The sequence below is a fragment of the Heptranchias perlo genome, chromosome 4, assembly GCF_035084215.1.
Source record: "Heptranchias perlo isolate sHepPer1 chromosome 4, sHepPer1.hap1, whole genome shotgun sequence".
NCBI classification, from domain to species: Eukaryota; Metazoa; Chordata; class Chondrichthyes; order Hexanchiformes; family Hexanchidae; genus Heptranchias; species Heptranchias perlo.
The window spans coordinates 120,235,876-120,262,300 of NC_090328.1; the positions used below are offsets into that span (position 1 = coordinate 120,235,876).

At 40.8% G+C, this 26,425-nt stretch overlaps 1 protein-coding gene across 4 annotated transcripts in view; it reads right to left on the minus strand.

Annotated features, from left to right (window-relative positions):
• Window positions 1–16,722: 16,722 nt before the first annotated feature.
• ptbp3 (polypyrimidine tract binding protein 3) overlaps window positions 16,723–26,425 on the minus strand; it is a 106,794-nt gene continuing 97,091 nt past the window's right edge. For all 4 annotated transcript variants that reach the window (XM_067983588.1, XM_067983587.1, XM_067983590.1 and 1 more), the window contains 2 exons: window positions 25,984–26,061; window positions 16,723–19,637 (listed from right to left, as the gene is read on the minus strand). In XM_067983588.1, the coding sequence (XP_067839689.1) occupies window positions 19,505–19,637; window positions 25,984–26,061 (211 nt within the window). In that variant the 3' untranslated portion in view covers window positions 16,723–19,504. The remainder of the gene's footprint in view (window positions 19,638–25,983; window positions 26,062–26,425) is intronic.

Sequence of the window (26,425 nt, forward strand, 5' to 3'; positions counted from 1 at the left end):
GGGCATAGGAATTTATAATAGAGAAAGTTGACAGGAAGGAGTGTAAATGCAAGATTTTCAATACATTATATAATGAGCTTGCACTGCAAATTATTGCATCTATTCCTCGTGTCCATGTTTTTTTTATTTCTCTGTTGTCACTTCATCAGTCATAATTTTAGCTCCCCACAAAATGTACCTATTGGAATGAAAAACTGTTCGCAACTAAATCAAATTATTTGATTTGTCTGACACTTTAAATTTGTCTTTTGAAGCTTTTTGAAAAGAAACAAATTGAAACGAAGCCTTTTCTCCACTCCATTTTTCCTGTAAAAAGCCTCTTGCACCAGATAAACCATTAAACTTATATGAACTTTACAACAACAACTTGCATTTATATAGCGCCTTTAACATAGTAAAACATCCCAAGACGCTTCATAGGAGCGTTATCAGACAAAATTTGACATCGAGCCACATAAAGAGATATTACTTGAAAGTAAATCAGTGTCAGAACAGTGGGAGGCATTGAAGGAGGAAATAGTGATGGTTCAGAGCAAATATGTTCCCACAAAGAAAAAGGGTGGGACTCCCAAATGCCAGACGACTGGAGGACTGCTGACATTGTACCATTGTTTAAAAAGGAAGAAAGGGATAGACCAAGTAATTACAGGCCAGTCAGTCTAACCTCAGTGGTGGGCAAATTATTGGAATCAATTCTGAGGGGCAGTATTAATTGTCATTTAGAAAGGCACTGGTTAATCAAGGGCAGTCAGCATGGATTTGTTAAGGGAAGTTAGTGTCTGACTAACTTGATTGAATTTTTTTGAGGAGGGAACAAGGAGGGTCAATGAATGTAGCACATTTGATGTAGTCTACATGGATTTCAGCAAGGCTTTTGACAAGGTCCCACATGGCAGATTGGTCATAAAAGTAAAAGCCCATGGGATCCAAAGGAAAGTGGCAAGTTGGATCCAAAATTGGCTCAGTGGCAGGAAGCAAAGGGTAATGGTCGACGGGTGTTTTTGTGACTGGAAGGCTGTTTTCCAGTGGGGTTCCGCAGGGCTCAGTACTAGGTCCCTTGCTTTTTGTGGTATATATCAATGATTTAGACTTAAATGTAGGGGGCATGATTAAGAAATTTGCAGATGATAAAGAATTGTCCGTGTGGTTGACAGTGAGGAGGAAAGCTGTAGACTGTAGCAAGATATCAATGGACTGGTCAGGTGGGCCGAAAAGTGGCAAATGGAATTCAGTGTGGAGAAGTGTGAGGTAATGTATTTGGAGAGGGCAAACAAGGCAAGGGAATACACAATAAAGGGTATTAAGAGGTGTAGAGAAACAGAGGGACCTTGGAGTGCATGTCCACAGATCCCAGAAGGTAGCAGGACAGGTAGATAAGGTGATTAAGAAAGCATACGGGATACTTTCCTTTATTAGCCGAGACACAGAATATAAGAGCAGGGAGGCTACGCTCGAACTGTACAAAACACTAGTTGGGCCACAAGCTTGAGTACAATTCAAGTCACCACATTACAGGAAAGATGTGATTGCACTAGAGGGGGTGCAGAGGAGATTTACAAGGATGTTGCCAGGACTGGAGAATTTTAGCTATGAAGAAAGATTAGATAGACTGGGGTTGTTTCCATTGGAACAGCGGAGGCTGAGGAGATTTAATTGAGATGTATACAATTATGAGGGATTGAGATGTATACAATTATGAGGGACCGAGATAGAGTGGATAGGATTGACCTATTTCCCTCAGCAGAGAGGTCAATAACCAGGGGGCATAGATTTAAAGTAATTGGTAGAAGGATTAGAGGGGAGCAGAGGAGAATCTTTTTCACCCAGAGGCTAATGGGGGTCTGAAACTCACTGCCTGAAAGGGTGTTGGAGGCAGAAACCCTCATCGCATTTAAAAAGTACTTGGATGTGCACTTGAAGTGCCGTAACCTACAGGGCTACAGACCAAGAGCTGGAAAGTGGGATTAGACTGGATAGCTCTTTTTCAGCCAGCACAGACACGATGGGCTGAACGGCCTCCTTCTGTGCCGTAAACTTCTATGATGATTCTTCTATTAAGACAGGTAACCAAAGAGGTAGGTTTTAAGGAGCATCTTAAAGGAGAGAAGTACAGAGGCGGAGATTAGGGAGAGAATTCCAGAACTTTAGGGCCTAGACAGCCGATGGCACGGCAGCCAACGGTGAGGCAATGGAAATTGGGGATGCGCAAGAGGCCAGAATTGGAAGAGAGCAGATATCTAGGAGGGTTGTAGGGCTGGAGAAGGTTAGAGAGATAGGGAGGGGTGAGGCCATGGAGGGATTTGAACACAAAGGATAAGAATTTTAAATTCGAGGCGTTGCCGGTCTGGGAGCCAATGTAAGGCAGCGAGCAGAGGGGTTAACTTTATAAAAAACAACTGCAGTACATTAAAAGTGATTGACACTAGTGGATCTGGAACATGGCAATTCCAGGTCCATCAAAAGGCATTCTGTCTCTAAGTGATGACCAACACAAAAATACTATTTCACAGCAAACCATTTATGGTTATGAGAGGTTGATAGTATCTTAAACTACTGTTTATGAATGACATAGCGTGTCATTCAGAGTGGTTTCAAAGACATCTCCTGCCTGTGGATGTAGAATTATTTTTGAGCAGCTTTGAATGATGGGCTCTCAAGCTGTGGATGGGAGATATACGTGGCATACATGATTTAGTAAAAATTGTACACAGTACGCAGGGATGATGAAACATCTGATTTCCTGTTTACAGTGTATTTTCCTGAGTGCAGTGCTGATGGGTAGGTAACTTGAAAGCTGATAAGAGATTCCTGCCAACCCTATCACTTATGTTGTGTCCCCTCCCTGTTTCCCTAAACAAGGCATGCTGTGAATGAGAGATTATAGAGACTTAGCCTATCAGAGAGTGAGGTCCAGCTTTCAAGTTGTTAAACTGAATATACACAAGTAATTTATAGTGCTCCAACACTCTGGTCACTTTTCTTCAATTCAGGCTTGTACATTTGGTTATAAAAAACATATTTTGCATCTCTGTCTGGTTTGCTTTTGTGAAGTAGCAATGTCCCAGGGAGGCATGGCCACTCACCCTGGCAGTAGATGTAGGGCCATTTTGTGGTCTGGCTAGAGAGGGGAAATAATAGCTAGTGTTCCCACTTCTGATTGTTCTCTGGTGATCCCTGCTAGAAAGTTCATGTTTGGACCATGGGGGCAGGGAGGATTATGCTCAGCTGTGATGCCACCCATAGTAGAATGGCCTATCTACCCTTCACACATGAAGAATGGGCTACTTGCGTGATTTACCGAAGGGAAATCCTTCCGATGAGACATTAAACCGAGGCCCCGTCTGCCCTCTCAGGTGGACATAATAGATCCCACGGCACTATTTCAAAGAGCAGGGGAGTTTTCCCCTGTGTCTTGGGCAATATTTATCCCTCAACCAACATCACTAAAAAAAATGATATGGTCATTGTCACGTTGATGTTTGTGGGACCTTGCCGTGTGCAAATTGGATGCTGAGTTTCCTACATTACAACAGTGACTACATTTCAAAAGTACTTCATTGGCTGTAAAGTACTTTGGGACATCCTGAGGTCATGAAGGGCGCTGTATAAATGCAAGTTCTTTCTCGGATCTGAAGTCGAGTACTGCAGTGAGTGTCAGTATCTTCAGGAGAGGAGGGGAGAAAATAGAACAAAAAGTACTTCAGTGGGGATGGTACTGCAGTTTTCTTTGCAATGTCACAAATAATTGAAAGTAAAGATGTAGCATCTCTGAGTAAACAGTGGATTTACCTTGATTAAACGCACAAACATCTATGTTATGTTGTTTACCAAGTCTAGGCCTTTCAAACACATTGGGGTGAATTTCCTCAGGGGTTCTCTGGAGGGGGCTGTAACTTGGACGGAAGCTATATTTACACGTGTAACAGTTGTTTCCGTCAAAGTTACGCCGGCTAATCGGGAGGACCTCCGAGGAAATTCCCAGGGAATGTTCTGATGACGTACGCGCCATGAGCTTCCTATTGTGCTTTGGGAGAGAGAGTTTAATTTTGGTAATTATGAATAATTTTGTCAAGTAATCCCTCATTTACTCTTGCGGTGGCAAACAGGAATCAAATTTGCTGAAAATCCAACTCCTACAATAGCCTCGTTAACAAAACGCAGGGGAAAGAGTCAGAACTCCAGACTCAGGACAATTCAAAGGCACATGGAGTCCGACATCTATTAACATCAAGCTGCTTGGGTACAAACATGTACGTACTTAGTTTCTTAGTTTATACCGGAGATGAGCCAATGAAGCAGGTAAGTTAGAGACAACCTTCTGCTTGGGATAGTAAAGTGGTAATAGTGAGACAGTGGCAATCAGGGGTTAGCAGCCTATTTTTGTGTCTTCTACTTCACAAGCAGCCTGGAAGTATAGCCAAAATGGCTCGTTGAAACAGCCGGCAGCAAATTTGAATGCTGTGTCCCATAATATACCTCTCCCGCCAAGCATAAACAGGGAATTTAACTAAGTAGGTTCCCTACCTCCCAAAAGGAAGAATGAACCATTGAATGTCGTTCTGCCCAATGAAGCAAAACAAGTAGGTAGCCTAACGATAAAGGAACACTGGGGAAAATGTGACTAGGCACAGTGTAGGAAAACAAATAAGGACAAAGTTACTTGGCTAAAAAAAAAGCAATTTTATAGGGAAGTAAAAAGTTGGTAAATAGAGCCATAGGTCCAACAATGGGAAATATTTAAACAATGGACGGAAAGAGTACAAATCAAGTATATTCCAGCAAAGCAAAAAGAAGAAAGTGTATTGAAAGCTGGGGTTCCATGGATGAATTGGGAAATTAGGTCAGTTTTGAAAATAATAAAGTCATTTAGCACTTAAGTTCATTAAGTTCACTAAAAACCAATTACGTTCAAACTGGTCAAAAAAAGTAAAAATTATAGGATAATTGGGGCCAGTAATGCCCATGTGCTTTTCCCTCTCCCTTCTTCTGAAAGAAAGACTTGCATTTATATAGCACCTTTCACAACCTCAGGACGTCCCAAAGCACTTCACAGCCAATGAAGTACTTTTGAAGTGTAGTCACTGTTGTGATGCAGGAATGTAAAGAAGACAGTAACTTATGATGGATACAGTTTCATTGATGCTGCTGACCTCCAATGCTTCACCCAAATGGGCATTCTTCATGTGGCAGCACAAACAAAAAGTATTGGGATGGGGGAGTGGAGAGGGGTAGGTGATCTTACAGCCAACTCCAATCCTGTCCTCAGCTGACACCCACACACTGGCGCTATCCAATATAGGTTGCTAGATAGTAATTACGAGTGCGAAACCTGGTTGATTCTCCCTTCTGCAAGCATGGGGCACTAAGGCCAACTTATAGCACCTCCACTGCCAAGTCCAGCGAAGATCAGACATCACAGGCCAGGGACCCAACTTGTGCAACTCAGCACCACATTAGGTAATATCTTTGCCCAATAAAACCAAAAAGGTAGGCATTCTTAGCGAACATGCACAAAATTACCACTAATACATAGAAAGCCAATGTCCTCATTTTCACATTATAATTTACAGCCAACAATAAATTAAAATGTCACATTAGAACATGGTTTGAGTCATTTCTTGACCGCTTCACCAGGTGGAAATGAAACGTTTCACCTCCGTAAGTTACCATATAGCATGGCTAACTTAACAGAACGATGGCAGTAACTAGCTACAAAAAAAGATCAAGGAAGCCTAAATTCACAGAACAACAAATTCCAGGGATGAGGGACTTCAGTTACGAGGATAGACTGGAGAAGCAGGGGTTGTTCGCCTTGGAGCAGAAAAGGTTGAGAGAAGATTTGATTGAAGTTTTCGAATTCACGATGGGTTTACATGAAGTAAATAAAGAGAAACTGTTACCAGTGGCGGAAGGGTCGAGAACCAGGGGACACAAATTTAAGGTGTTTGGCAAAAGAACCAAAAAGGCGACATGAGGTAAAACTTTCTTACGCAGCAAGTAGTTATGATTTGGAATGCGCTGCCTGAAAGGGTGGTGGAAGCAGATTCAATGGTGGCTTTCAAAAAGGAATTGGATAAATACTTGAAAGGAAAACATTTGCAGGGCCACGGGGAAAGAGCGGGGGAATGGCATTAACTGGATTGCTCTTACAAAGAGCCGGCACGGGCTCGTTGGGCCAAATGGCTATCTTCCATGGTGTAACCATTCTACGATTCTATGAACAGGTGTATCTTCTTGTGGCTGAGGAACTAAAGAGGAGGAAAGCCATTTTTAGCATGTGTCAATTTCTTCCCTTCCTACACCTCATGGCATTTCAGAAAATATGGTAGGATTGGTTCAAAGGGAGCAACTGGGTCATCTGTCCTGAACCAATTTCTTCAGTGCAGGGCTATCCAACCTTTTGGAGCGGGGGCCTGGATGCACATGTGCACACTTGTGAGTAGGCCACATATGATTCAACAAAAATGCAGCTTTCGTAAACAAAATCTGAGAATCCCATACCCGGAAACTCTGCCCCACCCCCATACACAAAAATTCAAACCTCCTCTCCCAACATTGGCTGGTTGTCTGTATCTAACTTACCTTTTTGTTTTTCACTTCAGTCTGGTCAAACACGCTCCCCACCCCACCCATCTATCCACTGGACTTGGCCCGGCCCAGTGTTGCTTATGCCCCACCATTACTACTCATTTTGCCTCTGCTGCCATCAGCACCACTGCCGCTCAAAGATGGAACACTTGAAAGCTTGACCCTCAGTTCCTTCAACTTCCTGGACTTGGGAGGGCAGGTAAAAGCGGTTTCCTCAACTGCATTAGTCTAAATCTAGCACTCATGGAACAGCTTTCTTAAATCCTCCAGGCCTATTTTAAAAAAAAATTCGTTCATGGGATGTGGGCTTCACTGGCGAGGCCAGCATTTAATTGCCCATTCCTAATTGCCCTCGAGAAGGTGGTGATGAGCCGCCTTATTGAACCGCTGCAGTCCGTGGGGTGACTGTTCTCCCACAGTGCTGTGAGGAATGGAGTTCCAGGATTTTGACCCAGCGACGATGAAGGAACAGCGATATATTTCCAAGTCGGGATGGTGTGTGACTTGGAGGGAAACGGGCAGGTGGTATTGTTCCCATGTGCCTGCTGCTCTGGTCCTTCTAGGTGGTAGAGGTCGTGGGTTTGGGAGTTGCTGCAGTGCATCTTGTGGATGGTACACACTGCAGCCACAGTACGCCAATGGTGAAGAGAGTGAATGTTTAGGGTGGTGGATAGGGTGCCAATCCAGCGGGCTGCTTTGTCCTGGATGGTATCGAGCTTCTTCAGTGTTGTTGGAGCTGCACTTATCCAGGCAAGTGGAGAGTATTCCATCACACTCCTGACTTGTGGATGGTGGAAAGGCTTTGGGGAGGCAGGGTGAGTCACTCGCCGCAGAATACCCAGCCTCTGACCTGCTCTTGCAGCCACAGTATTTATATGGCTAGTCCAGTTAAGTTTCTGGTCAATGGTGACCCCCAGGATGTTGATGGTGGGGGATTCGGCGATGGTAATGCCGTTGAATGTCAAGGGGAGGTGGTTAGACACACTCTTGTTGGAGATGGTCATTGCCTGGCACTTGTCTGGCGCGAATGTTACTTGCCGCTTATCAGCCCAAGCCTGGATGTTGTCCAGGTCTTGCTGGATGCAGGCTCGGACTGCTTCATTATCTGAGAGATTGCGAATGGAACTGAACACTGTGCAATCATCAGTGAACATCTCCATTTCTGACCTTATGAAGGGAAGGTCATTGGTCAAGCAGCTGAAGATGGTTGGGAACAGGTCACTGCCGTGAGGAACTCCTGCAGCAATGCCCTGGGGCTGAGATGATTGGCCTCCAACAACCACTACCATCTTCCTTTGTGCTAGGTATGACTACAGCCACTGGAGAGTTTTCCCCCGATTCCCATTGACTTCAATTTTACTAGGGCTCGTTGGTGCCACACTCGGTCAAATGTTGCCTTGATGTCAAGGACAGTCACTCTCACCTCTCCTGATAGATTTAAAGAGCTACAGTTGAGCAGAAGCAACACTTAGCATTGGCCACAAGTGCACAGGAAGCTACAATGGCTTTATAGGCCAGATAAAAAGAATGAGACACAAGTTAGTTCCACTGGAGTTGCTAACCTTCCAGGATTGGCCTGGAGTCTCCAGGAATTGAAGATTAATCTCCAGGACACTGCTGTGAGCAAACCCAGAAGAAAAATCATAGGGGCATTAAGAGAAGTATTTTCATTTTCTTTTAACACTTGTTTGTTAGTTATACAAATATTGGACATGGGGAAAAAAGGCTGTTTGACCGACAGTCAAGAGTAATCCAACCGGGAAACGAAGAGTCTTTTCGCTTTCCAATTGGCCATGGGAAGGCGGTGCGCCATGAGGATGGATATGTTGGGCGACCAATGGTAGGAGCGTGGGGCGTGGCAGTTGGAAGCAGGAGATCATGCGATGAAACTTCCAGGATTACGTCCAGAGTTGGCAACCCTAAGTTCCACAGGCTGGGCTTTGGACATCCCATTAAATAACTGCGTTAGTCTGTTGTCCCAAGCTCGACGGCATTTGTGTGGCCACAATATCTCCAACGTTGTTTTCAGCCTGGTGGTGATATCAGAACGGTGCATGCGTAAAAATGTAAAAGAAACTGTGCTAGAAATACACAGTAGGCGTGTACAATCTATGAAGAAAAACAAACCACTCAGTTAATAGTCATTGTAAATCCTTTGCATTAATGTTGGGACTAAGTGGGCCAGTACAGACAATGGGCGGAATGGCCGCCTTGTGCTGTAAAATTCCAGAATTCCATTAACCATAACAAAAAAGCAAGAGAACAGGTATAAAAGTTGAGTCAGGTATGTTGACTCGCATCACAAAGAAGCAGTAGATGAGATTAATAACCTGAACAGACCCATTAGTCTGTCGTCTGTTGTAGGTGAAATACTTCAAGAGCATCTCATAATCCCTTCAACACCTAGTTTTATAAAAAAAGGCACAACACAGCTTTTGGAAAAGAAAGATTGTGCCTTGCTAATTTGCCAGTATTTTTTGAAGGAGTTACTAGGTTAGTGGATGATGGTACCCCATGTCCACTTGTGTTTTCAGAAAGCCTTTGCTAAGGCACCTCTCAACAGGTTACACCGCAAGGCAGAATCTTTTGGAATCACTGGGAAGTTGCAACAATGGATTAAGAATTGGCCATAGGCAGAAAGTTTTATTAATGGCTATGGATCTGCTTGGAGACTGGTTACCAGTGGCATCGCACAAGGATTGGTGTTAGGGCCATTGCTTTTTACTATCTTCATGAATAGCCTGGATACAAGTGTTGGGGGGAATGGTCCGCAAATTTGTGAATGATACAAAAATTTGCACAAATGTTAGGACTGTGGGCAAGAACAAATTTCTGCAAGCAGATTTGGATGCAGTGGGGAAATGGGCCAAACCCAGGAAAATGGTACTTAACCTAGATAAATGCAGTGTTATGCATGTGGGCAGGACCAACACCAAGGGGACAGAATTGAAATTGTTTGAGAGAAAAGGATCTTGGCATTATAGTTCATACTTCTCTAAAAGTTCATAACTAATTCCAGGAAGCCATAGCCAAAGCGAATTGGCTATTAGACATTATTAACAGGACTATTCAATATAAAATAAAGCACACCATTTTGTCCTTGTACAAGACCTTGGTTAGATCACATTTAGAATACCGCGTCCAGTTTTAGTCCCTTCACGTGACGAGTGATATAGAAGCTTTGCAAAAGGTTCAAAGGAGGGTCATAAAAATGATTCCCGTTTAAAACACCGTAGTTAATCAAAGGGCCTTGGAAAGCTGGGTCTGTTCACTTTGGAGATGGTGGGCTTTGGGGTGATTTGACAGTGGTGAAATAGTTAACAGGCTAGATCATATCTTATAAAAGGGTAAGTAAAATACCCAGGAGCAATGTGGTCTCCTGGGCTAGTTTTGATCACCTCAGGGGGTAAGAGGAATTTTCCAGATTTTTTCCCTTGGGTTTTTAATTTTTTTTGCCTCTCCCAGGGGATCACATGGGCAGTGTTTAATTATGATGCTTCAACAACAACTTGCATCAATATAGCGCCTTTAACGTAGTAAAACGTCCCAAGGCACTTCACAGGAGCAGTATCAGACAACATTTGACACCAAGCCACACAGATATTAGGACATGTGACCAAAAACTTGGTAAAAGTAGATTTTAAGGAGCAACTTATAGGAGAGGTAGAGGGGTTCAGGGAGGGAATTCCAAAGCTTAGGACCCTTAAGGCAAGGCCCCCAGTGGTGAAGTAAAGGAAATTGGGGATACGCAAGATGCCAGAATTGGAGCAGAGCAGAGATTTGAGGGTTGTAGGGCTGGAAAAGGTTACAGAGCTAGAGAACTGTGGTGGACAGGCTTACTAGATGGTCTTTTCCTATGTTTGTAGGTCTTCAAAAAGCTGGAAAGAGATTTTAAAAAGTGCCAGATGGTATATAATTTCTCTGTCATGCAGTAAAAATGGAGTAGAAAAAAAGGGAGTGAAAAGCTCCAAAATGGAAATTAAATGGAAAGACGACAGATGGCACAGGGAAGAAAATGGTGGAATAAAAAGTTAAAAAACCTGCAGATACCAATTGCTCAATATTATGACGCTGCTCTTCCAATGAAATTAAGAGGTGAGAGTGAGTAGGACAGGAAAAAGCTAATCAAAGGACAAACTGCCCCAGGCTTCTCACTGATTTTCCTTCAGCTAGTGAATCACCAGCACAAGCAGAGGCCCAAGATCAGGTTGCCAGAGTTTTTGGCTTAAAGTGGGAGCGAAGAGATAAGACATGGTTGAAGATGTCAAAGAAAATAACTTCACAGGAAGGTTGTTTTGTTACAACATTCTATTTTTCATTGACCACATTTTCAAAAAAACAAAAAATGTAAATTGCTCTGACAATAGCTAACCATACCTGAGATTTCATAGTATAGTGCAAGAGATAATGTGCTGAAGAGTAGCTTGTGGCTGACCATAGCACTTACCTCTGGTTAAGCAGTACGTCTAGTTGGGTATTAAACCCCTCACTCTTGGTCTTCGTTACAAGTTTTTGGCTTTCTTGAATTGGATGGTTTCACTTGTGCTGAGCGAGGGGAGAAGGACGATGTGGCTCACCAGGGTTTGAAAGCTTCATTGACACAAGCATCAATGTACTGGAATATTTTAAGAATGGAAATCAGAGAGGAGGGAGTAGTAAAACAATTTAGAACTGCTTTAGAATGTTAGCATCGGAACCGGGGAGTTGATCAGACTCTGTTTTATAGCAATTCCACCACAGGGTGCTGAGTAATTGGTGTCCATTTTGAAACATGGTAATTAAACTTCAAGCCAATTTGCAAACAACTTTTATATTTCTATAGGTGGGTCACCACATTCCATTTCCCAAGTCAAACAATCTCAATTAGATGAAGTGCACACATTTACCTGCACTACCTATAGGTGGTGCTATAATAGGATTGTATAATGTTAAATTTCACATTATATCCCAAACTGTAACTCCTGTCTATTGGCTTTGAGAGTTACCAGGCATTTACATAATTATGTTTAACCTGAATATTGCAATTGGTCTGTGTTCTTCATACTTGGTGCCACAGGGGGTCAGTGTACAAGTATGGAACAATGTGACTTGGTGGGAAAGGTCCAGTTAAATGGATTTTAAAATTTCGTGGAATTTTCAGCCCAACTGGTCTGCGCTGGTGTTTATGCTCCACTTGAGCCTCTTCCCACTCTACCAGGACGTACCGGTCTCTCTCATGCACTTATCTAGCTTCCCCTTAAATGCATCTATACTATTCACCTCAACTATTCCTTGTGGTAGCAAGTTCCACATTCTCACCACACACTGGGTCAAGAAGTTTCTCCTGAATTCCTTATTGGATTTATTACTGACTGTTATATTTTGGATTCCCCACAAGTGGAAACACTAAGTTATTTTCTACTATATTTAAGATTTTCATCTTAAGATAGCGTACTCTCACTGAATATGTAACAAATGACACAATATTACCATCTGTAAATTACTGCAGTGAATGCATTTATTATACAACCTCACAAACATTGCATTAACCATTTGATTTTTCTTTGCATTAATATTGCACACTTCAGGCAGCAGAGGTTACCTTGTATGGAAATCAGGTGCAGGAGAAGAAAGTTCTTACTAGGCACATTAAAAATAAACATTTACTTTGTCTTTTGGGCAGTATGTTATGACAGTAACGAGAAGTCAACAATGCTTTTAAACTTCATTTTCCCTTGAGGTCTTAATAGCTACATACTATTGACCAGTTGAAAAGGCAAGCAACTTATATTTCCAGCAGTTCCGATTTCATCGACACCAATCAATATTATTGTTGCGCTAGGCATTAGATGAGGTGCAGAAAATAAGTCTTGGGGATAGCGCCACTTCTAATTTGCTCTTTCTGGGAAAGAGTGTGGCCTCAAAAGGGTGTGGTGAGGTACAAAATCTGGGTTCTATTGTACAATGCCATGCCACCATCTTTCATATCTCTTTAAATTTGAGAATGAGGAGGAAGGAATCAATGAAAAAGAGGAAGTAAAGCAAGCAAGATGTGAAACAAAAACAGTAAAAACTCAATTATACACACACAATTATGAAAATGCCACTTTGATTATAATATGAACACATGCAAGTGTTTGTGATGAAGGTAATTTAACTTAAAAACATTTAAATATGGTCTCCTGCTTCCACAATAGGAACCCTAACAATTTTAAAATGATTGAGCTTTGGCAGTGGGTTAAAAATTAATAAAAGTAAATTTTATGCATTGTCACTGTTTCTCCTCCCCCAACTATAAAATGAGAAAGTTACTGCATTTTAAAGTGATGTTTTGCTGGGTGCTTATCAGCATCCCGACACTCTGCCCAGCAGGATGTATGGCCTGTAATATGGAATTTTGTGTCATTGATTGGTAAGTACAATTTAAGCGAGAATACTTCACTGTCAATTAATAGGCACTGGAAAAAAGTGTTCTGGCATTTAGCAATCATTTACTTTAATGGAAAAATTAACACAATGGCTGAAACTTTCCTTCTTTTCGGAGAGTGAGGAAATTCAGCCTGATTACCCTCAACATGCATGAATTGCAATTTCTAACTCGGCTGGTTAGGGGACTTCAGCAATATCTTCATACATATCCTGTGTACTGTCCCTCACTAATGCAATATTGGATTTTGGGAACAGTAGTTCTGACTTAGTATTCAAAAGCAAAATAAAAAAGGATTTTGAACCACGTATATGCAGACTGAGGCAATGATTGATGGGAGTTGTGAATTGACCAGTTATCAACTAGAAAAGTCAGATCTCCCTGTCGTTCAGATAGCAATCTGAAGATTTAACAAGTGCAGGTGCTAATTTAAAACAAGACGCACAAGACGTGAAAGACAAACGTTTACATACTGTACCTTTCTTTGTGGGGGATCAATGTCATGTTGGATATTCCCAAAGGCTTGTCAGTTTCATGCAGAATTACCAGATAAGTTATAATTTGGAATATTCTGGCATGAGTCCTTACTGCCTAAATAATTCCGTTACTATTTTCAGAGTTCGAATGTGATTGTACTATGGTAATATATATCCCATTCACAAAAAATCTTGTGTGTATAACAGTATTTTAGCACTCTATTCAGTTTCTGGGATTAAGACTACTTTCCTACTAGTTCATCAATTGTAGTCTACCTTAGAACCTGATAAGCAGAACTGAAGTATTAAATGCAAGTCTTCTCAGTAGCACCAGATGGTTAACTTTTTATATTGAGTTATGCCACCAAAAATATTTTGAAATTACTCAATATTGAAATTAGCTTCCATTGGAGTGGAGATGGTCTAATGATGTTTCTGCTTCTTTCACCAATTCCAGTTCTCCAGATGGCGACCAAGCATCCCTCGAGACTCAACTCTCAAGAAATGATAGGAAACAGGTGCAAGAGTACGTAAGAGGCATCATTTATACTCAGTCATGACCATCAATTAATTTAACAAAAAAAACTCAAATTAAGAAACATCCTTTTACAAACAATGCTTTCCCCACTTAATGTTCTTGATTTCATCTGGGTTGTTTTGGTCAAATCCAATTAAAAATAAGTCACTAGACTATTCTTGTGACCTGCCAGCAGCCAGCTATATGGAAACACCAGCTTGTGTCTGGGAACAGCTCAGCTGCTTAAGAATAATACAGAAAATGAATATCTTAAAATGGCTTGTTAAAGATTTTAATTTTTAAAAAAAATTCATGCTCAGGAGGTGGGCATCACTGGCAAGGCAGGCATTTATTGCCCATCCCTAGTTGCCCTGAGAAGGTGGTGGTGAGCCTCCTTGAACTGCTAGTTGCAGTTTGATACAACCAAGTGGCTTACTAGATCACTTCAGAGGGCAGTTAAGAGTCAACCATGTTGGTGTGGGGACTGGAGTCACATATGGGCCAGACCAGATAAGGATGCCAGGTTTCCTTCCCTAAAGGGCATTAGTGAACCAGTTGGGTTTTTTACAATCTGACAGCTTCATGGTCACTTTTACTGACACTAGCTTTTTAGTTAGATTTTTTTGTAAACAAATAAAATTCTCAAACTGTCATGGTGGAATTTGTACTCACTTTCTCTGGATTATTCACCCAGGCCTCAGGATTGCTAGTCAAGTACACCATACTATTGTACCCCTATACAGTGTTAGATTCATGCCATTGACCCCCTCTGGTTCTCTCCTCCCCCTACACACCACTGAACTCCAAATCTCAGCCATATCACAGTGGGACACAGAGCCAGACGCTTCTCCAGAGGAAAAGAGTAGTCATTTTTTTTATTGGATGGCTCTTCTACCCCTATCAGACAGCTTGGAGCTGAATTGACAGACACTAGTTAGTTTGCTGAACTACTTACTTGGCCACAGTTGGCATATGGTGCGATCAACGTTGGCTTGTGTACCTGTGATGAGGAAGACTAAAGAATTTCTGCTGCTCCAGACCTGTGGCAACCTGCAAGTTGTCCATCTTCAGAGCCCCAGCCACAGAACATCACAAACAAAATAATAGGGTAGGAGCTGTCCAGTTCATGCACTCAAAACAGGATGATGGGAAAATCTCAAGATCCTACAAAACCACAAAGCAACTATTTATCAACATCTTTCTAAAATATGTGTGTGCATGCGCGTCTCCGACCCGTTTAGGATGTACAAACCCATTCATTGCCCAATTTTCCCAAGTCTCAAAAACCCTGTCCTGAAACAAGTCCTAATGACGTCGTTCTTCCAAAAGGTGAATATATTACCTTTCTCCAAGGATGGTGCTCTACAGAATGGAGCATCAAACACACAGCACAGCTGTAAAGAGTAAAGTAACAGCATAATAGTGCTTTTAATAAAATATTCAAAAAAGTTTTAAGAATGTTATTTCAGCAAGAAAGACTGCAAGTTGTGAGGTAAAGATTTAAAAAAAAGTTAATAGATCTAGAAGAGGTTCCCAAACTTTTTTGCTGAGCACCCCACCTCCCACTCAAAGATTCGTGTCCCATGCGCACCCCTCTAAGAAATTGTACTTTGCATACAGCAAGGGAGGATTTTATTTTCTCAGCTAACATACTGTTGAAGACAAAACGCAATAATAGCACAGCGCCACTACTGTACAAGTAAATAAATGAACGTAAAAGAGCATGACGACTCGCCCTTATCTGAGCAGGATAAGCCAGCCCACTTGCTGCCAGTGCACAATTGGTGGAATCAGACTTTCAACTACAAATCGGTCTTTACATTCAAGTGGCGTCCAAGCCCCCTGTGTCTTTTCCCCAGTCTCAACAAGTTCATAACTGAATTGCACAAAAATGAGAGAGAAACTGGCCATTCCACACTTGACAAAATCAGGCTTTTAGTAGCACTTCATGAGCCTGGAAACACCTTTGCAACTCTTATGCCATTTCAATATTCATAAAGGAATGAATAGGAAAACATGTATTGAGCCCATATTAGTGTAAAATTAATACAATCTCTGGTTTCACATTAAGACTTTCATGAATTTATTCTAAATTCTCTTGCACTACTTTTTGCTGTGAGTACATGACTTACATCTCACTCACTGTGATGTGAATGGTGGATCAGGTAGATTTGGGTTTTGCTCATACTGGATAATTATATTATCTGATTAAGAGCAAAGTGCCGAGGTCCACCAGCTCCATTTGTGATATGAAGTGGCCTTGGGACCCATCACACTCGCCGCCCAAGTCCATGGCAGCAGCAGTTGACGCAATGAAACCTGCACCCCCACCCCCCCCCCCCCCCCCAACTCTCCTGGGAACGGTGCCAGTCTCAGCTCCAATGGAAGAAACTGCTTCACAACATGGAAGAAGTGACAAAGACCCCCGAGGACGTGTTTCTGCCAGCACAACCCTCGAGTGGGGGAATGGGATATACAGAAACTAGTGGCTGCCTGGGTAAATAGTGTTCCAAATGCTCACGGCCCCCACCCCCAGTTTGGGAACCTCTGATCGAGAATAAAAAAGAAAAAAAGAGAAAGTTAAAAGTGCTAGACAAAGAGGCAGGAAGATCAAGAGGTGTCATGACATTTATTGAAAGCATGCTACAATTAGAGGAAAGATTATCAAGGCCATACAAGCAAGTACACACAATGAAAGAAATGGAACACTGTATACAGAAACATGCAATAGACAATTAGAAAATATTTTTTTTTAATATTTCATTATCTCTGCATTAAAAACAAATCTTAACAGAAATGGAATCCATTTTGTTTCTTCCACATTGACACAAACTGCTTTACAAATGAAACCTGGTACTGTTGCTTATCAAAATATACAAGACAATCAATGTTTTCATATAAAAACCAGTTTGTACTTTTTCTTGTTCCCAAAAAACCTCAGATTAAAAAAAAGTTGTTACAAATATTTACAGCATTTTCATTTGTCAGCTGAACATTCTTACAAACTCAAAAAGCAGGAATTTTAAGAACAGACCAAGTACATGAATGAACGGGGAGGAAAGCACTACACACCTGCCAACACCTCAATGCGAGAAGGGAGAGATTTATTAAGAAAAGCAGCTTGAAAGAGGTTCAGGGATTCCACTAAATGTTATAACCCTAGCTGGAACTGCACAGGTTGAAGCATCCCAATTGCAATGCACATCTCAAGCCTAGTTATACTGCATGCCGAATGCAGGCCTCACTGAAGGTGTGTTTATACAAGTCTCTCTAACTGGCATCACCTCAGAGTTTGTCGTTCATCTGGACATACTACTTGGGATCGTCCTCCACTGCACAAACAGCAGTCCAGTTTTTAAATTTGAAGAAATAAATTCAGGCACCGTGTCACTCAACTGAAACTTGTGACTATCCTCTTTCTTCACTCAAACTTCACCAGTTAGAAGCTGGTGAGCAGCACTGTGCAACTACATTGTGAATGGAAGAGCTCTGCCATAACCCAGTCAGCAGCAAAACCATGCAGACAGTATAACAACTTTGTTTAGATCACCACCGAGAATGCTACACCACTGCTTGGTGTTATATAACAGCATTACACACTTAACGTTTTAGGCTTTGTACGTGTGGAACAGTGAATGAAAACACATCGCGACTTTGGGAGAGTTCTGGCTCAGGGCACCACATCTGTTGGTGAGGATATTACTGTGCGATTCCTAACAACTGTTTTAAGATGCTTCTTTTACGAAGTGAACCTCTGGTTTCATGCTCAGCATGCGAGAGTTGACAGATCCAATTCCACTTAAATTAGTGACTTTAAGGTATTCTCTCATTAGAGCTGGGTGCAATCAAACGAAGCACCTCAAATGAAAACAAAAAAAAGTTATTCTTCTGTTACTCACACTCTCCCTCATTTTATACTTGAAACTACATTCACAATAGTTTTCTATTTTAGGCCTAAAAATAATAAAAAGAAAAGATTAAATTGGAGGGAAGAGAAAAAAACTGATTAAGACTACTGAAGGCACATAAACTTTGGTCCTGTTTTGGTTTTTTCACTGAAACCCTGAAATAAAAGCTCATGTTTTCTCTACCTTGTCATTCACTAATATTTAATTTTTTCCTTTTCTGTTAAGTATCTATTTCTCTCTTAGAATTCCATCTGAACGGTATTAAAGAGTCTTGTATTTAATAAATCAGTACAGTTCTAACCATGGTTTAGTTGCAGCTTCGCAAAGTCTGTGCGGCTCTGAAGTATTCTCTCAGAATGGATGGAAGAGTTAAGGACATGTTTTCTAGACTGGCAGTTAGTCCAGCGAGCATTCAATAAAACATGAAAGGCAAACACAAAATGCTGGATATTTAGCTAGAGTCTAACGAAACAAAGGAAAAACCCCTTCAGACAGGACTTTTTTTTTTAAAAAAGTACCTGCACTGAAACATTCAAAAGCCTAAATTCCCTCAAAACGGCCAATAACAGCAACAATTAAACATTCGTAAAATTAACAGGTAATTTCACACTACAGAACATCAAAATAAATGAAATATTTAAGATAACATATCACAAACCCTTAGCACACAGATTGAATATTTAAACCATTTAGAATCTTGCAGATACTTATGCGAAAAACAAACAACCTCGGGCAAAACATACATCTTTATGGTTTTGAATTGGTCATTTTACTTAATTTGCAATCATATCTGCAGCTGAGGCTTTTATATAGCACTTCTGCCACTCTCTGATGATATGGAGACAGAATACGGATTTGCAGTTTGCCCGAGGAGAGGAAGGACTTTCATTCCCATCTGTGTACTAAATCGTAATATAAATCAAATCAATTCGCAACTGTTGAAATGCTGCAAAATACACAAAGAAAGTTCACCTAAAATCTACAAGGAGAAAGACTCCCTTTAACAGAACCCACAATACATGTACTGAAGAAATCTCAGGAAAAGCCTCTAATCTATTTGATTATAAGCACATAATAAGGCACATGATAATTAAACAAGTACACAGTAAATACGAAACTGATAATTTCTTTGAGATTATATTTTTAGTGGTATGAAAACCCATGATGTTTAATTCTTTTTTCCAAAAAAATTACCAAAATAATAATTTTTTTTTAAACTAAGTGTGTCAAACTTTTAGATCTAGACCTGATTTTTTTCCTCTCCCCCAAGATTGTAAACTTCTCTTCAAAAAAAAATTCTCAAATCACTGAACCAGCTGTTAATAGCAGGTGAATGAACATCAATTTATGGCTGCTGATTGCTTGCAACAAACCCTCCCGTCAAAAATTAGAGATAAAGAAAATTGGTATCTATTGAAGTTTAAACTGACTGAAAAACAAAGTGACTGAAGACGGGATAAATCCCATCATCACTGTTGTGTGTTCCACTTAAAACATTAATCTAAGCATCTCTTGCAGGCATAGTTGGTCATTGGTATTTCAGTCTCTGTCTGAACGCTAGTTTACCACATTGTGTGGTCCCAGTCTATAGGGAAAACATGGAGAGGAATTAGATCGTAGATTTAGAAAAGGAAACTCTGAGATGGTGGTTTTCTCCAAGGTCGTGGTTGTGAAGGTCAATGAGAGCCTGAATTGCTTCTTCGAGACTGCTTAACTGGATAAGGGCCATCTTACGGTCCTTCCTGCAATACACAGAACAAAATGTCTTTTAAAACAATTCAACTGTTGTACTTTTTTTTTCAAAAAAAAATTAACAAAGTCAGGCAACTTATTATTTGTTGGAATGAAAACTAGAAATGGCCAGGTCTCTACATGCTACTGACCACTCTCTGGCCAAGAGGGTCACCAAGTGATTTGCCCCAGGAACTCTGCCAATGCTGCTCTTGGGCTAGCTGCTAAGAGGTGTGAAATATGACCAGAACAACAATTTCCATCCATGCGGTTTCCCATACTTGGTTACTTCTCCCTTAACACACAAAGATTGGAAACTCTTTGCGCAGGGAACCTTAGAATTACATAGAATGTACAGCACAGAAACAGGGCATTTCAGCCCAACTGGTCTATGCTGGTGTTTATGCTCCACACGAACCTCCTCCCTCCCTACTTCATCTAACCCTATCAGCATATTCTTCTATTCCTTCCTCCTTCATGTGTTTATCTAGCTTCCCCTAAAATGCTATGCTATTTGCCTCAACTACTCTGGTAGCAAGTTCCACATCCTAACCACTCTCTGGGTGAAGAAGTTTCTCCTCAATTCCCCATTGGATTATTAGTGACTATCTTATATTTATGGCGCCTGGTTCTGGTCTACCCCAAAAGTGCAAACATCTTTTCTCAGTTTACCCTATCAAACCCCTTCATAATCTTAAAAGGTCTCTACCAGGTCATCCCCAAGTCTTCTCTTTTCTAGAGAAAAGAGCCTCAGCCTGTTCAGTCTTTCCTGATAGATATAACCTCTCAGTTCTGGTATCATCCTTGTAAATCTTTTTTGCACCTTCTCCAGTGCCTGTATATCCTTTTTATAATATGGAGACCAGAAATGTTCACAATACTCTACATATGGTCTAACCAAGGTTCTATACAAGTTGAACATAACTTCACTGCTTTTCAATTTTATCCCTCCAGAAATGAACCCCAGTGCTTGGTTTGCATTTTTTTAAAAATGGCCATATTAACCTCCATGCTGATTATACTTCATTCTATTTTTGGTTTCGAGATGTTTTTCTATTACATCTGAGTAAGGATTCCATTATGTTTCCTACCACCGACGTTAAGCTAATTGGTCTATAGTTCCATCTCCTTTTTTAAATATAGGAATCATATTAGCTGTCTGCCAGTCCTCTGGCACTATTCCCTTCACATATATATGTAAAAGTGCCTCTTACATATCTTCCCTAATTTCTTTCAATATGCGCAAACATGTATCCTATGAATCTGTGGATCGCCAAACCACTGGACACTGTGCTGCCCAGGAGCCTGACATTTTGCAAGTCTAATACTCATTCATGAAGGATTACTACACGACTTCACTTTGTACCAATGAAAAATCGAACCCAGAAGCACTGCGTACTGTCGGGTGATAGGATGAGAGTTTGAAAGTGGATTCCAGAGCCATCTGGGCATGGTTACTCTGCAGACAATTCAAATCAGTGCAAAGAATAACAAATGGAAAGGGAGAGTTACAATCCACAATTCCTACTGAGTTTACAATATGGGTTGCTTCCCAAGAGGCAAATGTTTGAAAGTAAAAATTGCAATGGCACTCATTCTCTCTTCCTCCATCAAGACCTTAGGCTTTTTCCTTCAGTGAAGAGGGCATAAAACTGGACAGGTAACAGTTCTTCTGTATGAGATACAGTTTCTATGGAGAATTAAACTACTTGAAGATCTTCCTCATCCCTTGATTGAAGTTCACAGCAGAACATAGGGTGACATCATAATAAAAACAACGGGGAATGAAGGCAATCACTTGGGCCAATGTTATTTCAATACTCGTCTCGAGCATTCCTATTAACCTCCCCTGCTCCTCTGTATAAAGAAGCCCAGTTGCAGTCCACATCCTCAGCCCTCTTTCTACAGGAGGCAGCACAGAGATCCTGCCAACATGAGATGACGCTGAAGATTAAACGGGCCACTGCTGACTGGAGGCCACTGCTCATGTTGAGAGCATCTCTTTCTTTGTACTGCAAACTCACCAAATACTGGACTGACAGATCCACAGACTTATTGCCAAATTTGCATGACAGCAATACAGAGGGCCAAAAAGCAAGTTCTGAGCTGCCCATTGTTGCAGCAGACTATGATTATGTTGTCAATCCACACCCTTACTGCTTGGTTTCAGACTTGTCCTTGAACTGGCTATGGCAAGTGTCAAAACCCAAAACTCTAACCATTTCTATGCCCAGATTTGCATAGGGAATGGGGAGTGATCTCAGACTCCTGTACATTTGGGCTACTTCAAAATTGGCCTTCAACTCAACGATAGCTGCATTGGTCATCAAGCCTGTTAAATGAGCTGTAACAGGAGCTCTGACAGCATAGATCAGTCCTGCAATCACTACTCAAGGAGGTTCAGTCCATCTCTGAGTAATGTTCCTCTGGAACAGAGGGGGTTATGCAATGGATCATTGCAACTCCGACAAACTTCATTTCAAACCTTTTCTGATATGGGATTGGCAAAGGTAGCCTGGAAGATGAGTTCATAGAGTGCTTTCAGGACAGTTTCTTAAAGCAGCACATTCTAGAGCCAGAGTGCAGGCTATTCTAGATCTGGTAATGTGTAAATGAGACAGGATTAATTAATTACCTCATTGTAAAGGAGCCTCTAGGTAGCAGTGAACACAATATGACTGAATTTCACATTCAGTTTGAGGGAGAGAAGAGTAAGTGTAAAACTAGTGTTTTAAACTTACATAAGGGCAATTATGAGGGCATGAAGACAGAGCTGGCTAAAGTGAACTGGGAACTTAGGTTAAGGGATATGTCAGTAGAGATGCAGTGGCAGACATTTAATGAGATATTTCATAACTCAGCAAAAATACATTCCAGTGAGAAAGAAAGACTCTAGGGGAAGGACGTATCATCCGTGGCTAACTAAGGGAGTTAAAGATACTATCAAATTGAAAGAAAAAGCATACAATTCTGCGAAGATTAGTGGCAGGTCAGAAGATTGCTGTTTTTTATATTCTCACCAAAATGACAAAGAATAATGAGGAAGAAATTAGAGTACGAGAGAAAGCTAGCTAGAAATATAAAAACAGATAGTAAGAGTTTCTACAGGTATTTAAAAAGGAAAAGAATAAGTAAAGTGAGCGTTGGTCCTCTAGAGTGTGAGTCTGGGGAATTAATAATGGAGACTATGGAAACCGCAGATGAATTGAACAGATATTTTGCGTCCATCTTCGCTGTAGAGGATACAAATAACATGCCAGAAATAATTGTGAATCAAGAGGTGAAAGGCAGGGAGGAACTTAAAACATTTACAACCACCAGGGAAAGGGCTTTGAAAAAATTATTAGAACTAAACGCTGACAAGTCCCCAGATCCTGATTGAATTCATCCTAGGATCTTAAAAGAAGTGGCTGCAGAGGTAGTAGATGCATTGGTATTAATTTTCCAAAATTCCCTAGATTCTGGAAGGGTCCCATCAGATTGGAAAATAGTGAATGTAACTCCTATTCAAGAAGGAGAGAGACAAAGCAGGAAACTACAGGCCAGTTAGCTTAACATGTCATAGGAAAAATGCTAGAATCTATTATTAAACGGAGGTTATAACAGGGCACTTAGAAAATCTCAAGGCAATCGGGCAGAGTCAACATGTCTTTGTGAAAGGGAAATAGTGTTTGACTAATTTATTAGAGTTCTTTGAGGAAGTAACAAGCAACGTGGATAAAGGGGATCCTGTGGATGTGGTGTACTTGGATTTCCACAAAGCTTTTGACAAGGTGTCACATCAAAGGCTACTACACAAAATAAGAGCTCATGGTGTAGGGGGTAACATATTAGCATGGATAAAGGATTGGTTAGCTAAGAGGAAGCAGAGAATAGGCATAAATGGGTCATTTTCAGGTTGGCAAGATTAATGAGTGAAGTGCCACAGGGATTAGTGCTTGGGCCTCAATCTATATCAAAGACTGGGATGAAGGGAACAAATTTGGTTGCTAAATTTGCTGATGACAAAGGGAGGTAGGAAAGCAAGTTGTGAAGAGGACATAAAGAGTTTGCAAAGCGATATAGATAGGTTAAGTTAGTGGGCAAAAATTTGGCAGATGGAATATAATGTGGGAAAATGTGAACTTGTCCACTTTGGCAGGAGGAATAGAAAAGCAGTATATTTAAATGGAGAGAGACTGCAGAACTCCAAGGTACAGAGGGATCTGGGTGCCCGACTACATGAATCACAAAAGGTTAGTATGCAGGTGCAGCAAGTGATTAGGAAGGCAAATGGAATGTTGTCACTTATTGCAAGGGGAACGGAATGTAAAAGTAGAGATGTTTTACTACAGTTTTGCAGGGCATTGGTGAGACCACATCTAGAATACTGTGTGCAGTTTTGGTCTCCTTATTTAAGCAAGCACAGAACTGCTTTAGAGGCAGTTCAGAGAAGGTTCACCTCGACTGATTCCTGGGATGAGGGGTTATCTTATGAGGAAAGGTTCGACAAGTTGGGCCTGTATAGTTGGAGTTTAGAAGAATGAGAGGTGATCTTATTGAAACATAAGATCCTGAGGGAACTAGAAGGGGTAGATGTTGAGAGGATGTTTCCCCTTGTGGGAGAGACTAGAACTAGGGACCACAGTTTAAAAATAAGGGTCTCCCATTTAAACCAGAAATAAGGAGAATTTTTTTCTCAGGAGGGTCGTGAGTCTGTGGAACTCCCTTCCTCAGAGCGCAGTGCAGGCAGGGTCATTGAATATTTTTAAGACTGAGTTCGATAGATTCCTGATTAACAAGGGAGTCAAAGGTTATACTAGGTAGACAGGAAAGTAGGGTTGAGGTCACAATCAGATCAGCCATGATCTTATCAAATGGTAGAGCAGGCTTGAGGGGCCGAATGGTCGTCTACTGCTCTTAAATCATGTGACCATGATCTACTGCCCAAATGAAATAAGACCCGAGAGCACGGTCAGTTAAACAGCGCAACAGAAAAGATCACACAACACTTCAAGAGGCTGCCAAGTCAGAGTTCAGTTCCGCATGGTTATACTGGAACTGATCTGACATTACATACAGTGCATTGTGAAAAGGTAGCGAATGAAGGAGCGAGGGATGATAAACTATCGTCCCTCTTTATTTAGAGGAGCACTCCATGGGACATTCTACCTAGATAACTGAACTCATCACACAAACAGCTAAAAGGGGTAACAATGCGCATTAGAATTCTTCCCACGGTATAATTTGATAGCAAGAAGTGAAACAGCCCAAAAGTGTACACCATCAAACAGTATCTAAATATAATTACTCTCCGTAATATTAAACGTAAACTTCTTAAACCACACAATCATCTTCTGGGGGGGAGGGGAGAAGAGAAAGGGAGAGAATGGGACAAAAGAAAGAATATCTCTTCACAAGAGTGTAAAAGACTATTTGTGGCATCTTGGCATTTGAAATTAACATGCCATCTGGGCACCTTATTTTTACTTTTCATCTCAAATTAGACAAAAGAATAAAACAAGGTCAGAATTTCAACAGTGAATTTTACAAAATCAACGCTCGATGGCCTTCTACAAGTCTCCATTATAAATTTCCATACTTGAGCTTGGGAACAGAGAAACAGAAGGCCATTCAGCCCCTTGAGCCTGTTCAATCAGATTGTGGCAAATCTGCATCTCAACTCTATTTACACGCCTTCACTCCATATCCCTTGATAAGCTTACCTAATAATAAAAATCAATCTCAGACTGATTGCCTAATATCATCCATAAGGGGACTACAAATCTAATGCTTTCAAATGAATTACATTGTGAATGCTTCTCAAATTGTCCTGTTACTTTACCCTAATGTGTTATATAGTCATGAGACATGCCATTTTTTCATACAAATAAACATTTACATTTTTAAAAAGCCAGAACTGGGAAGAAATTCAATTCACTTACCACAGAAAATGCACTAATATATTAAAAAATTTAAAAAGTAGCATCTATTGCCCAGATATCACACTGGATTACAGATGCAAAAAAAAGCCAGTCATCGATCTGAAGCCTGAAATTTACAAGCAGTTACAACTGCCCTCTGATTGATAGAGGTTTATAATTAGCTACAATATAGATATTGCTTTTATCTATTTAGGGCAGTGTCCTTAAGGGCACAGTCAAGATTAACAGCAAAACATGACAGACTACCTGTGTACAGCACCACAGAAAATCTGCTCGTGTTATGTAGCACTGTTACTTGCAGTAGCAGATTACAATCACAGTACGAAAATGTTGATAACAGCATCAACTGCTCGACTAACAACTAGGTTAACCTGGTGTCGTTATGCAACGTCAAACAGCAGCTCGAGATATAATGCAATAAAAGCTGACTTACAGGAAAAACTTAAAGGCTTTCACCGAGGATCCAGTACTTTCAAACAGATTCTTCAGATCCTCTTCTGTAATCGAAGGTCTACAAATAGACCAAAACAGCTCTTTACAAACAGCATAGGAGGCAGAAACTAGACAATTCATAAACATAGCAAATGAAGATCAGACTTTATCTAGAATACTCTTTGGAAATTATACAAAATACATTAATGAGAACATAATGAAAAGGGGGTTTCATATGGTCTTTTAATGACGGAAACACAATCTGAGCTTATGGTTACACAACAGTGCTGCTAACATTACTGTATTAAACACCTCAATTTTTCAGATTTTAAATGTTCACAACAAAATGAATCATGCCCTACACCAAAACACAATACTATAATCTGCACTAAGAGAAATTAACACTGGATCTTGTTAGCAGTGTAACTCACCACTCAGCTCTT